Genomic DNA, 13,859 nt, shown 5'->3' with positions numbered 1-13,859 from the left:
TGGAAACAGCTGCCTGCACTTGTGTATCACCCCAACCCTGAGGTGACCCAACCAGTAAGTGTGAGACGAACTGTTCCCAGAACTTAGGGCATTCTAAGTTTTGTTATCCGGTAGGTTGAGAAAATTACTTTTTTTTTTTAAACCTTTACCCACTTTTCAGAGCACAGCTCCAGACCAGCTACCTCTCTCAATCATTCCATGATTGCCACAGTCCACTATCTACCTTTTTCCTCTTCTGCAGTATTTCCTATTTACCATGCACAAGCAAATTTGCATTGTTAATAACTTCCTATGTAAGTTATAAGTATCTTGCCCATTTATTACCTAGTTATTTCTTGTAAAGCTACTCAGAAAATTGAGTTTTTTCTATTTAAAAAATATTGTTACTTTTTAGTTTTGTATCACCTTTGTTTCCAAATACTTTCTTCACTATCTAGTAAGCCATCCCTCATGATAAAAAGTCTTTTATAAAAAAGCAGGTTAGCAAGCCTCACTAAGACTTTGGATCTCACAATTTATATGTGCTTCCATGCCCATATTTCCTAATACTACAAACAAAGGAGGGAGTCATGTTTTCTTACCTTTTCTTTTGAGCCATTAGTCATTGAAATTTGCAATATTCACTTTTGAATTTTTTTGTTCTTTCTGGTTACGATGTCATATTTTTCTGGTTTTGCCTGCTTTATATTTTGTATCCTTTTAGTAGATAAGTCTTCTGAATTCATAATCATTATTTCTTAGACTATAATATTCCATTACATTCTTTTACCATAATAGGCTATTATATATAATTTTGCTACTACAAAATAAATTTACTGTGTATATTTTGGTGTATATGGAACCTTTGTTTAATCTCCTTAGAGAAGGTATATATATGCTTGTTAGTGGGATTTCTGGGTTTAAGAGATTATGCATTTTTTAGTCAATTTTTTGCATAATTCCAAATTGCTTTTCTAGATTGGTTTACCAATTCTGTCAAGAGCTAGCTGTCTTATCTTCTCTATGTCTTCAATATAGTCAACAAAATGTAATTGATTGAGAATGAGTTCTTAATTCCTTTTTTCTGAGTTCCGAGAACATTATCTTTGTTATTACTGTTGTGGAAGAACCTACTAGTGTAGCTTTCTCTGTTGATTATTTCAAAAAAATATAGCAACCCAAGTCAGTTTTCTTCATATTGTATTTTCTTTTAGAGAGAGTCTGTGTACTATAAAATCACTGATGGGAAAATACTTGAACTTGAAATTATGTATAGCAGGATAGAATTTCCCCCCCCAAAAAAAAAAAATATATATATATATATATATATATATATATGGTATGTCTTAAAAGTATGCTTGTGCAATTAATTGATATTCAACTTTTTATAGAAATTGTTACAGCTGCCATATATAATAAATCTATATACTTGCCCTGAACAGTTGGTAGCATTTTAAAGCATATTATATCATGAATTCTATCTAGTATCATACAACCTTTGTTTTGAGCGACCTTAGATCATCTCATACTTCAATAGGATTTTCCCCCTTTTACAATGTCCCCAACTTCTCTTTAAAGACCTATAGTGATGTGTTTTTCCTTTCCACATCCTGTGCTTAATTATCATTTACACTGCTATTGCCATTTTCCTTTTCTTTTAAAAATAAATATAAGATTTTACCTTTCTCACTTTTGCATTTCCTTTTGGTAGATTTCAGAACATCTTTTTATAGTCTATTAAGATCTTTTAGAATCTAGATTTTTTTAATTTGTTTGTTATCCTTCCCAGCTTTGTGGTATCCCAAAAAACCGAGAACATGCTCTCTTCCTCTATTCAGTTTATTGTTAAAAAAAGGTTGAACATCATAGGACCAAAGACAGACCCAAAAGGGCACTCAGCTTGAGACTGACCACAGTCCTTTGACTCCATGTTCCCTTACTCTGTTATATCCAAACTGGCCCTTATTAATGCCTTTTTGCCTTTTTAAATGCTCACAAACTGCATAATAAGTTATTCTGAGACTTTGATGTGAATTGTTCTTCTCTCTCCCTACATCCATTGCACAAGTAAGTGCTGGAATTCACTGTAGATGTCTTGCCCCAAACACTGTTGGGCACCTTTTTTAGGAATCACCTTTGGAGCCAGCAAACCAGCTGCAAGAAAAGCCAGTTTGTTGTAGGATTTAGGGTTAAAAAGGACTGGAAAGATAATTTAGACCAGCCTCTGCCCTTTTTCTACATGAGGAAAGTGAGGTCCTGGGAGGTGAAATCTCTTGTCTGGGGCCTTGCAGATAATATATAAGAGAGCCCAAGGCTTTGGATTCCAGATTGAGTGAGTGAGAGATTTTCCATCATCTCACTCTAATCAGACTTTTCTCCCTCATTCTGCTTCTCTTGCCTTCACTGTGGCGTGGGGTTGGTCAAATAAGGCCTGAAAAATCAATCAACTGCAGGTGATGATGAGCTGAAAGCTGGCACAACAAGCTCCTGCTGCTTGAGTTCTATAAGTTGATAATTTTGTATGGCTCACAAATGATGTCAGAAATGTCCAATGACCCTTGGCAGAAAAAAGGCTCCCCAGCCCTGGTCTATATCAAGAGGCTTAGTGCAGTGGCCTGACAGGCAGTAGATTGCTGGGATATCTGTAAATAATTCTTGCAATTTTTGCTTAGGATTATTCTTTGGGGAACCCTCAGCAAATATCCTTCCCAGGCTTATTGGTCTCCATGAGCCAATTCACATATAGGAATCATTTTGAAAACTATATTAACTAGCAGTTAGAATCATGAACAGGCATTTAGTAAGCACCCAGCCGGATATAAGGCATTGTGCTAAACAGGGAATAGGAAAACAAAAACAAATTTGCCTACTCATAAAAACCTTTTATTTATGTTGAAAAGTTGTAATCTGGACACAGATAAGTACATTTTATTGTTTTTCAATTGTGTCTGACTCTTTGTGACCCTATTTAAGGTTTTCTTAGTAGTGATACTGGAAAGGCTTGCCATTTCCTTCTCCAGCTCATTTCACAGATGAGAAAACTGAGGCACACAAGGTGAAGTGACTTGTCCAGGGTCACCCAGCTAGTAAGTGTCTGGGGCCAGATTTGAACTCAGAAGATGAGTCTTCCTGCCTCCTGGCCTGGCCCTTTCTCCACTAACCTACATAGCATCCCCTAGGAGGAAGAAAACACGGATCACTGGGATCACCTTCTTTAAGGAGGTGGTACCAGAGCAGCTGCACCTGGAAAAAAGAGCAGGATTCTGAGAGGTGGAGACATGGGGTCCTGGACAAGTGTGTGGGCACCTGAGTTGGACTGTGATTCTGCTATAGCTGCTTCTTAAATGTCAACACTTCGTGTCCCCTCCAGAGTTCATGCAGACTGAAGTGCATCATGTCCGAACCCTGAAAATAATGTTGAAAGTCTACTCCAAAGCACTGAAGGAAGAGATGCAGTTCAGTAGCAGAGTCATCAACCGCATCTTCCCATGTGTGGATGACTTGCTGGAGATGCACGGGCAGTTCTTGCACCGTTTAAAGGAGCGACGCAGAGAATCCTTGGCAGAAGGCAGTGATCAGAATTATGTGATCCAGAAAATTGGGGACCTCTTGGTACAGCAGGTGAGAACTCTAGGAATTGGAGAGAATCAGTGTAAAGTAGGCATCCCAGTATCTTTGAGTTGAGTGGTTTGTGGTCTGAGATCATAGAGCCCATTTTAGGTGGCTTTTTTTTTTGGTCTCAGGCTTCTGGATAGATCTGTTCACCTTTCATGTGAGGGGGGCTGAGAATTACCAGGGTATATGTGGTTTGGTTCACTTGTAAAATGACAAGCAAAATCCAGATAGAGCATTATGGAGACTGAATGTGGATCACAACATATAATTTTCACCTTTTTTAAATTGCTGTTTGCTTTTTTTTCTTTTTTGACCTAATTTTCTTTTCATCATGATAAATAATGGAAATATGTATAGAAAAATTGCACATGTTTAACCTATATTGGATTGCTTTCTGACTGGGGGAGGAAAGTGGGGAGAAGGGAGGAAGAGAAATTTGGAACACAAGATTTTGAAGGGGTTGATGTTGAAAACTATGTTTGCATGTATTTTGAAAATAAAAGGCTTCTTTTTTTTTTTTTTTTTTTTTTTTTTTTTTTTTAAGGAAAAGTAAAGTGAAAAATGTGTTTTCATCTGAAAGAAATAAAATGACAAACATAAATTCCTGAGCAGAGCAGCAAATCTCTTGATTCTAGAATTCATTCTTGAATCAGTTTCTAAATTGTTATTTTGTACTTTTAATAAGAAGTTTATTACAGCAATCCTCATTTCTCCCCCCTCCCCCCCAGTATTTTCTGGGTTTCAAAAATGTGTTATCACTTTGGCTTATGGATTATCAAATTATTGTTAACTTCTGCAGCCTGTTAAAGCCCTTGGCTTAGTATGTTGTGAGTCTGAGCATTGTGCCTCCAGGTTTCTTTCTTTCTTTTTTTTTTTTTTTTTTTTTTTAAAGAGGAGAAACTGAAAACATGAGGTAAACAGGACAGTCCGAAGCCTGATGAAATGAATTCAGATAGACTCTGGTGGTTGCAAACAGACTTTCCATGATAGTTTTCTGTCTCTTCTATATTAGTTTTCAGGTGAAAATGGAGAAAGAATGAAAGAAAAATATGGTATCTTCTGTTGTGGTCACAATGAGGCTGTCAGTCACTATAAGGAACTGCTCCAGCAAAACAAGAAATTCCAAAATATGATTAAGGTAAAAAGAAGTAAGAGTCTTCTAGCTGTGAGAATTGGAAGCCCTTCTATGTTCCCTGATGCTTTTGTTCTTGAGCAGGAGAGGCATAAATGGTTTACAGGAGGATTTATTTTTTAAACTACAACAATCTAGTTTGGTCCAGAAGGAACCAAACTGAATTGGAAAGGAAGGGCGAGGACACCTGGAGGACATGTGCCTGTCTGATAAGTTGTCCTGGGCACTACCTCATGCTTTAGAGAATCAGAACAGTTTTGATCAAATTGGGGGGGGGGCGCTAATGTGCAGCATTGTCACTGGGTTGTCCAGAGCCAGGGTCAAGGCCACATTCTCAGCTGTTTTCTGAATTGGTGACTTTAGAGTCTTGCCAACTTTTTTTTGGGGGGGAAACAATTTCAAGCTTTGGAAGCATTAAAGGATAACTGACACTATGCTCAGAATAAAACTTGTTTCTCTTTCCCTCCCAGTGGCAAGGATAGGCTAGTTTCCAAGCTGGCTTAGTTCCTAATCTTTTATCCTCCCTAAGAGGTGTACTATCCCTTCTCTCCTCTTCCCCCCCCCCCCCCCCCCCTTTGGCTTTTACATGTTGAAAATTATATTTCCAAATGCACAGGCAGCCTGGTATCAGAAGGCCAGGTGTTTCTGATCAGAAAATGGGGACATAAAAGCAGGTTGACTTGTTAATTGGTCTGGGTAGAGGACTGCATTCTGGTTGCTCAATTGAGTTAACAAGTGTAAGCTTTGGCTTTTTCTTTCCATAGAAAATTGGCAACTTCTCCATTGTGAGACGGCTTGGTGTTCAGGAGTGCATCCTTCTCGTAACTCAGCGTATTACCAAGTACCCTGTGCTGGTAGAGCGTATTATTCAGAATACCGAAGGTACTTAATTTTCTAAGTCTTTCTCTATGGGCATCAGAGTATTGCTTGGTAGATAAAATACTGTGGATCATTTAACTTTTGTCCCACATACTGTTTTCCTAATATCCAAATGTGATCCTCTTTTTGCCTTTGAGTTGTATACTTGCAAATTCCATTCAGGATTCCCCCTCCCCCCAAGGCCTGACTCATGAAAAGTATTTTGGGGTCACTTTTGCTGCACTTCTTTGATGCATTAAAAATGAGAATTTTTACATTGGCACAAAAATAGTTCTTTGTTTTGGGGAGCCATATGAGATTTTAAAGTTTGATGGGGGGTCCTTGGGTTGTGGTACTAATAACAGCTAGGGGTAAAAACATCATTTCTTGTGTTTATTGAGCTTAAAAAAAAAAGCAACTAATTCTGCTGTCCATGGTAGCTGGTACTGAAGATTATGAAGACTTGAACCAGGCTCTAGGCCTCATAAAAGACATCATCACGCAAGTTGATGCCAAAGTAAATGAATGTGAGAAGGGGCAACGCCTCAAAGAGATTGTTGGCAAGATGGACCTCAAGTCCTCCGGCAAGCTCAAAAACGGGCTGACCTTCCGGAAAGAGGATATGCTCCACAGGCAGCTCTATGTTGATGGAATGCTTTGCTGGAAAACTGCATCAGGGCGTCTGAAAGGTAAGCCTCTCCACAAGAGAAAGGAGGTAGAGGGGGTGCCGGGGCGCCTTTGGTTTGCCATATAAAGCTATATTATGACCAGCCATGCACCTGTGAACAAAGCTCTTGGATATAAAGACAGGCAACTATGAGTTAGACTGCTTATTTGTAATATGCCCTCCTGGCAATTACAGCTAAGTTTGGAACATTATGGTTCAGAAAGATGATGTAAGATAACTGTACAAATCATTTCTTTCTCTGATTTGCTATTCTATTTGACTGGGAAAATATTTAGGCTAGTTATAGTTATGTTCCATTCTTCTGTGAGTGCTTCAACGGGCTCTCTTCCATGAAAACACATTATTCTGAGAGACTCATGCTTTGCAGTCAAGAAAATAACATCAACTCACATTAAGTCAAGCCCATGACACTTTGCCCACAAAAGATCAGGGCAGAAAGCAAGGCTGTCTTAAAAAGCTGACAGTCTTCAGATTTCCATAGCAGACCTACCTTCAAGCTAGCTCCTTTCTTTCTAGTGTCTACAGCTTGAAGTCCCAGTATTCTTGGTGTTACTGTAGTGAATCTTTATAGATTCCTTTTAGAGCACATGATCTATTGTGCAGAAATTTTCTTTGTCAAATTTGTACAAGAATGTAGGGAGCCTATTTTCTGTTAAAGATTATGGTAGGTCTTTTCTTTGTTTCAAAATATGAATTCAGAGAGGGACTGTATAGCATATTCATTAGCTTATTGCTGGGTTTACTTGTGATTGAAATGGGAAAGCACCCCACTTCCTTTTTCTCAAATACAAAAATCAAGGAAGGTTAGGAACTTATCTTCCTCAAGCCCAGGGGCTTCTTAGATTCTGGAGAATATAATTATGGCACTTAAAAGTCTGTCTCCAGACTGTATGTGAACATAATCAGGAGACTTCTGGGACCCAGAGATCATTTCATTCAGTTCCCTCAATTACAGATGAGGAAACTGAGTCCTAATGAAGTAAAATGACTTGCCTGGTACAGTAAGGGCAAAAAGTGACAACCTAGGCCTCTCTGACTCAGATCTTTCTCAGTCACCTACTGATAGCATTTGATGCTCATTCTTCTTTCTTGATAGACGTTCTTGCTGTCCTACTGACTGATGTGCTTCTGCTGCTACAAGAAAAGGACCAGAAATATGTCTTTGCATCTGTGGTAAGTACTTTGTGTACTCCTCCCTGTAAGTGACACTTTGGCCAGGCCTTCCTCATTAGGGCCTGGCATCAGAACCATGGGATGCTACCCATGTGCAGACGTGTGTGCTCATGTGTCAGTGAGCTTGCCAAGGGAGGGGTTGGCCAGGAGGCGATGTGAACCTCTGAACTTTTTTTAAAGGATAGGTTTGAAAAGGAAGAGAGAGAAAAGGAATAAACATTTGAGAGGGGAATAGCAATGGTTAATAAGCTTTTAGCTACACTAACACACAGATTATTAGTGTCCAGAGCAGCAAGTCCTGATAAGGACTTCAGAAGGGTGGGAAGAATGTTAGAAAAAAAGTATAAAGAATGGCCCCCTGGACAGACTGGCCCACTGAGCTTATGCAGAGTGAAAGTGTACATTAAGGAGGGCTGTTGTGGGAAGGCACAACTTTTTCTGCCTTTTATCATTGCCATATTTTTTATGTCCTCACCAATGGCTCCAAGATAGAAAATGGAAGCTTGACAATTATTGATGGCAACTTTTGTCTGGGAACCTCTGGGGCACGGCTGGCTTAATCTGATAAAGCTCCTCTCATTTTGTATTCAGGACAGCACAGAGAAAAGGGGCTGTTTTTAAGGCAAAGATCTTTGCTGCTGCTGTTTGTTAGCAATGGGGCTTTTTGCCTACATAGGGACTTGAATTGTTCCAGAAGCTATTTTTCCCAGGTTTAGTCTATTTCCTATCAGTGTTAATGGATGAGATTAAAGATGAACTGATAAGTGTAGTGTTGTGTAATAAATTGTATTTAGGATTAGCATATACACATTGAGAAAATTGCATTTAAGATTTTTGAGCTTAAAATTTTTTCTGTCCCGTCCTCTCTCCTGAAAATGGTAGGTAATTGTTATACATGTATAATCATGTACATCGTTCCGTATTAGTCAAAGTTGTGAAAGAAAAAGATCAAAAGGAGAATTAAAAAAAAAAATCATGAAAAATAAGTGGAGGGAAAATGCAAATAAAGTAATTTGTATTTTTGTAAATATTCATCAAATTTGCTCGGATAGTCAGATTTATTGACACATAACTGCAAAATATTTCCTAATCAAGGCTTTAATTTCTTCATTGGTGGTAATTTTAATTACTCTTTTGATACTGAATATTTGGTTTTCTTTATTTTAATCAAATTAACCAGTGGTTTATCTTATTGATTTTTTTTTTTTTTCACGCTCCTAAATTTATTGATTAGCTGAAAAAAAATTTTTCCCCCTCTATTAATCTTATTAATTTCTCCTTTAATTTTTCAGGATTTCCAATTTGGTACTCAATTGGAGATTTTTTTTTTTTTTCCTCCTAGTTTTTTTTTAGTGGCATTCCCAATGTTTCAATCTGTTTTTTTTTTTTTTTTTTTTTTTTCTATTTTGTTGATGTAATAATTTAGAGAAACGCATTTTCCCTTAAATAATGCTTTGGCTGCATCTCATAAATTTTGGTGTACTGTTGAAGTGCATTTTTAAAAACTTCACTCGGCAAATGAGGCAAGTGACACAGTTTAATATTAATCCATAGGGAAAAATTGAAAACAAAGTGAAGTTTCAATAAGTTCAGGAGTTTAGCACTTTAAAATGTTAAGAGTTTTGTTACTGACAGAAGGAATAGGCCCTTCTTTTTTCAGTATTTTTGTTTACTGCATTTTTCCATTTCTTCATGGGCATGGGGAATGCATAGCCTCAGAAATTGGTTCTGGAATCCTGCTTTATAAACTCTCTTGTTAGCAGCATGTTAATTCAGGGGCCTGATTGGGAGGAGGGGGGATTAGACCTATTTCACCCTGGAAAACAGTACACTCCATTCTGCCTTTAATCTGTGGCCATGGTAACCAAGAACCAACTGGATGTTGGAAGATCAGGAGAGCTTTCTTCAAGCAGATTTAAGGAACTACAAATCCAAATGGAATTGCTGTAGGACACTTACTGTTAGACTTCCAGGTCCAACGCCCATCTTTATTTTGGATTCCTTTTGGTGACTGCTTGGCTCAGTAGAATTACTTGCTGGTTGGAATTGCCTTCTGAATGACACTGAAAGGCCCAGCTGCTTGCTTTGCTGTGCAGATTGGGGGAGGGGAGCCCACAGGAGGTAGGGGTAGATTTTGGTGCTCTCTGACAAAGCAGGTTCCTATTACCTTTCTCAGAAGGATTCCCTACATCAGGATTTGCATCAGCTTCTATCTTTAGGCTAGTCTAACCATATACTGTTTATCTACCCTTTCCACACCATCACATCTAAAGAGACCCTTCCAGTAGTGCCCAGAGTAGAGCTTAGAGAGTTGGCTCCTTCATCAGTCCTGCCCATCGTGCCCGAGGGTGGGCCTGCCATTCTAAGCACATTTCATCTTGAACACAGCACCAGAAATACAGATGAGGGAGTGTGAGATGGCAGTGACCTCACAGGCCATCGGGGCCATCCCATCATGCTGACTTCGGGGTGAGGTCACACAGCCAATGGGGAAATAGAGTAAAACAGATTTTGGCCGTGCCTGGAACTGAGAGCTAGATGAGACTTCCCTTCAGATGAGGGAGGAAAGGGAGAACCAGAAAGGGGGGGGGGGACATGTATGGTCAGAAAGTATTAGAATTGAGGTCTGAACCTGATGTCCACCTGCTTCTCCACCGAGGTTGAATTGGTAATGCCAGCAAGAAGTTAATTTCCATAAAATGTTATTAAATGCCTTCTTTGGGCACTTTCAGGATGGAGGGACCAGGGAGAGTTGGGGGGATGATGGAGCTCGAGCTGGGAGATGGAAGTATGTGGAGAGCCTGAACCAGAGGAGAAGTGGATCAATAAGGAGAAGGGGATGGATAAATGTAAGATATGAAGTAAAATTGATGGCCAGTCCTGGCAGCTTGTTGAAAATACGGGACGAAAATGAAGAGCCAAGGATGCACCAAGGATCTGAACCATCATGATGGCAGACTCAAGAGTAGTTCTCTTGACAAAAATCATTGCAATGAAGTGTCTCTTTGTATTTCCCCCAACTCACCCCCATCAGCTTTTTTAGGCCTTTGCATCCCTCCTTAGACTTCATTCCCAACTTCTCAGCTGAGATATTTAGCTGAAAAATTGAAGACATTTATAGGGAATTTTTGTCTTTTTCCCCATTCCTCATCTCACATCACTTAGATACCTTCTGCTATTATCTTCTTAATCTTTATTTTCACAGGAAGAGATGAAAAAGGGCAATGGAAATAGGTATAAAGGCCTGTCATGTGCTCTTAGCCCCATTTTACATTTGAGGAAACTTAGACAAGTAAGTGACTTGTCCAGAATCACAAAGCAGTGTCTGAAGCCAAATTTGAATTCAGGTCTTCCTCCTCCAGGCTCAGTGTTCTATCTACTTACTACTTAGCTAGTCATTATTTAAGTGACCTTTCTTGCTAGAGCAAACCTCTCTATTGTACAAGGGATCCCATTCCATTCTCTCTTCTCCAGCCAGTTGCTTCCCCCACATAATTTTAACTCATCTTATCAGCTTCTCCCTTTCTGCTGGCTGCTTTGTCCACATCTTCTCCATCCTCAAAAAATCCTTCTTTGATCCATCCATCCATTCCTGCTAATAAGGTTTAGGTCAGAAGAATGGGAGTGAATGGAAATAAGGGCTTTTTATTAGTATATCACTAGGTATATTGAAATTCCTAAATGTGAGAACAAGAGTTGGAGTGATAGGAAGACAAAGACTGAGCTAGACACTGAACTCCAAGAGGAGGATAAACTAGAGATTGGTAAGGGATGGCCACAAGGATCTGAACAGGGGATTGGGGACAGAGGGAATCAATCTCAGAGAAGGAAAGGTAGCTACTAATGTCAGAGCATGAGATTTTCAACTTCGTAAATTTAGTAAATACTTACTGAGTTGAATTGAATACAGTCCCTCAAAGTGGTTAGAGGGGATTGAGCAAAAGCTGGTGATGAGGTCCAGAGGAGTTGTGAGCACAGTTGTCTGATGAGAGGACTCTGGGGACAGGCTGATGCCAGCAGCTTTCATGAAGACACTTTCCTCAGAAGTTCAGCTGTGGAGCAAGGAGACAAATGGTAGTTTGGGTGGGCACTGTGATTGGCCAAATGCAAATAATTAAAAACTGAGAAATATGTCTTCTTTGTTTCATTGTCCCATTAACCAGTAAAAATATATATCCCCATGGTGTTAAAAACATTTCACTGCTTTGCCATTACCTTTCCTGTACCAAGCCTGCTGGCAGCATTCTGTGTATAATTAGTTTCTTCTGACTTAGGTTGAAAATGCACAGGAGCACATTCCTTCCTCCTTTAAATAGGCTGCTGCTGCTAAGGAGAGGAATACTCAGTTGGTGTGTGAGGAGGTGATGGCAAAAAATAAGTAACACCTTCCTCTTCCCCCATCTGGTTTTGTTTTTCAGGACTCAAAACCACCTGTTATTTCATTACAAAAGCTAATTGTAAGGGAGGTAGCGAATGAGGAAAAAGCGATGTTTCTGATCAGTGCCTCCCTGAAAGGACCAGAAATGTATGAAATTTATACCTGCTCCAAAGAAGAAAGAAATTCATGGATGGACCTGATCCGCAGAGCTGTGGAGAGGTAAATAAAAACTTTGGAAGTGTTTTCTTGCCCATTTGTATGTAAGCTCCCTTCAGAGTTAATATTTTATTTTCATGATCAAAAGAAAGTTAACTTTCTTTTAGTTCTTAGTAGCATTACATAGAGATTGTTTAATAAAAACTAAATCACTGGCATGGGTTCTGTAGGGAGTATGGAGAGTTCTCTGCAAATCTGGTGGATTCTAGATTTCCATATTCCAGACGGAATAAGTTGTTTGCAAACTCGATTTTTCCTTTTAAACTCATTTGTCCCTTTGCCTTACTTCTTCTCCCCACATACTTCTTATCTGCTTTTACTTGGGAGCCCTGTTATGTACACCCTGGCTTTTAGATAGCTTTGGATGGGCAGACCTACGTTGTGCCCTAGAAAAACTTGGCTTCCTTGGAGGGTTTTCTGAGTCCTGTTCCCTCTTTTGTGGAATGCTTTTCCTTTTCTCTGCCAAATGGTTTCACCCTTCACCATTGAAGGCTTCCTAGGCTAATCTTGTCCAGATTTTCTCATTCCAGCAGTCTCCATCAGTGTTGCATATAGTTGGGGCTAAGTGTCGATAATCTGAAGCCTTCAGATAAATGTTGACTAACTTTTCTTTTGTGTTTTTATATACCCTACCTGTGTTGCCCCCTTCTTAAATTGTGAGCTCTCTGATGTTACAGGTTGGGGACATGCTTTCCTTTTTGACAAATACGCTCTGTGCAGATAATCTTCACCAGATGTCTGCTCATTTATTTCTTCCAACTCCTCCTGCCTTTTTTTTTTTTTTTTAATTAGTGATTAAACAGGTTTTATTCAATTAAAAAATTCTTAGCCTCCCTCTCTGTCAGATGACTTACAAGAGCAGTGTCTTTTTTTAAGAAACCAGAGAATGGTCCAAGAAAAGCACAAAGTCAGCTCACAGCAGTGTCCTCCCTTCTTCCCTCAGCTGCCCTGATAGGGAGGAGGAGCCATTCAATGAGGCTGAAGAAAAAATGGCTGAGGCCCGAGCTGCCAGATTAAAAGAATTCCAAGGTAAAGGGACCGGAAATGAATTCTGAACCTCCTAGGATGTGTGAGGGGTTATGTGCGGGTGTGTGTGTTTTCTTTACCATGTCCTGGGAGAGCCGCTGGCAGCAGAAAACCCCTGTGGGGACATGGGGCTGAGGCATAGAGGCTGGTGGGTCTGGTCCAGTCCCCTCATTTTATAGAAACGGAGTCATGGAGAAGTGAAGGGGCCTGCTCAGGGTCCCCCAGGCAGTCAGTGTCAGAGCTCCATTGGAACCCAAATCCTCAGACTCGATCGTCGCTCTCAAAAGTTGCCAGCAGCTTGGGGTTGAGTTTCAATTCAGCACCTGAGGAAAGAGACAGACATGGTTGTTCCTCTCCCGGTCCTCGGGCAGTTTAGTGGGCAGGCAGGGAGAAAGGAGGAAGGGTTCAGAGAAGCCAGAAATCAGAAAGACCAGGTGGCTGTCATCAGTAGTGAAGCTGGGCCCATTACTTTGTAGCACCAAGTAAACTCCGCCCCCAACTAAGCCAGCATCCTAGGGCTGTGAACTCACCTCTCCAGTGAGCTGGGGGGAGTAGTTCCTGCTCTAAGTGGAAGGGCCACTATCTGCGCAGTGGGGAGATCATATGGTGTTCTGGTGTGGAATGTCAGGGAGGGTGCTGCATGTGGGTTGAACGTATGTGTCCTGACTCTGAAAGCCTCGCCACTAGGACAGCGTTGATAGTACAGCATGTTGGAAAGAACTGATTGTTTCATTGGCATTTGAAGAGAGTCTTTAGATTTTTGCAATCCTTAGAGACTGGGATCCTTTGCCCTT

General features: G+C 40.0%; 1 protein-coding gene across 15 annotated transcripts in view; it reads left to right on the top strand.

The window, feature by feature from the left end:
* Positions 1-13,859, top strand: part of ARHGEF18 (Rho/Rac guanine nucleotide exchange factor 18) — a 97,666-nt gene that overhangs the window by 69,327 nt on the left and 14,480 nt on the right. For all 15 annotated transcript variants that reach the window (XM_074300390.1, XM_074300381.1, XM_074300371.1 and 12 more), the window contains 7 exons: positions 3,350-3,600; positions 4,607-4,732; positions 5,491-5,608; positions 6,025-6,273; positions 7,369-7,445; positions 11,864-12,042; positions 12,983-13,068. In XM_074300390.1, the coding sequence (XP_074156491.1) occupies positions 3,350-3,600; positions 4,607-4,732; positions 5,491-5,608; positions 6,025-6,273; positions 7,369-7,445; positions 11,864-12,042; positions 12,983-13,068 (1,086 nt within the window). The remainder of the gene's footprint in view (positions 1-3,349; positions 3,601-4,606; positions 4,733-5,490; positions 5,609-6,024; positions 6,274-7,368; positions 7,446-11,863; positions 12,043-12,982; positions 13,069-13,859) is intronic.

The sequence above is a fragment of the Sminthopsis crassicaudata genome, chromosome 1 (genome assembly GCF_048593235.1).
Source record: "Sminthopsis crassicaudata isolate SCR6 chromosome 1, ASM4859323v1, whole genome shotgun sequence".
Lineage (NCBI taxonomy): Eukaryota > Metazoa > Chordata > Mammalia > Dasyuromorphia > Dasyuridae > Sminthopsis > Sminthopsis crassicaudata.
This window is presented reverse-complemented; position numbering and strand designations above follow the sequence as displayed.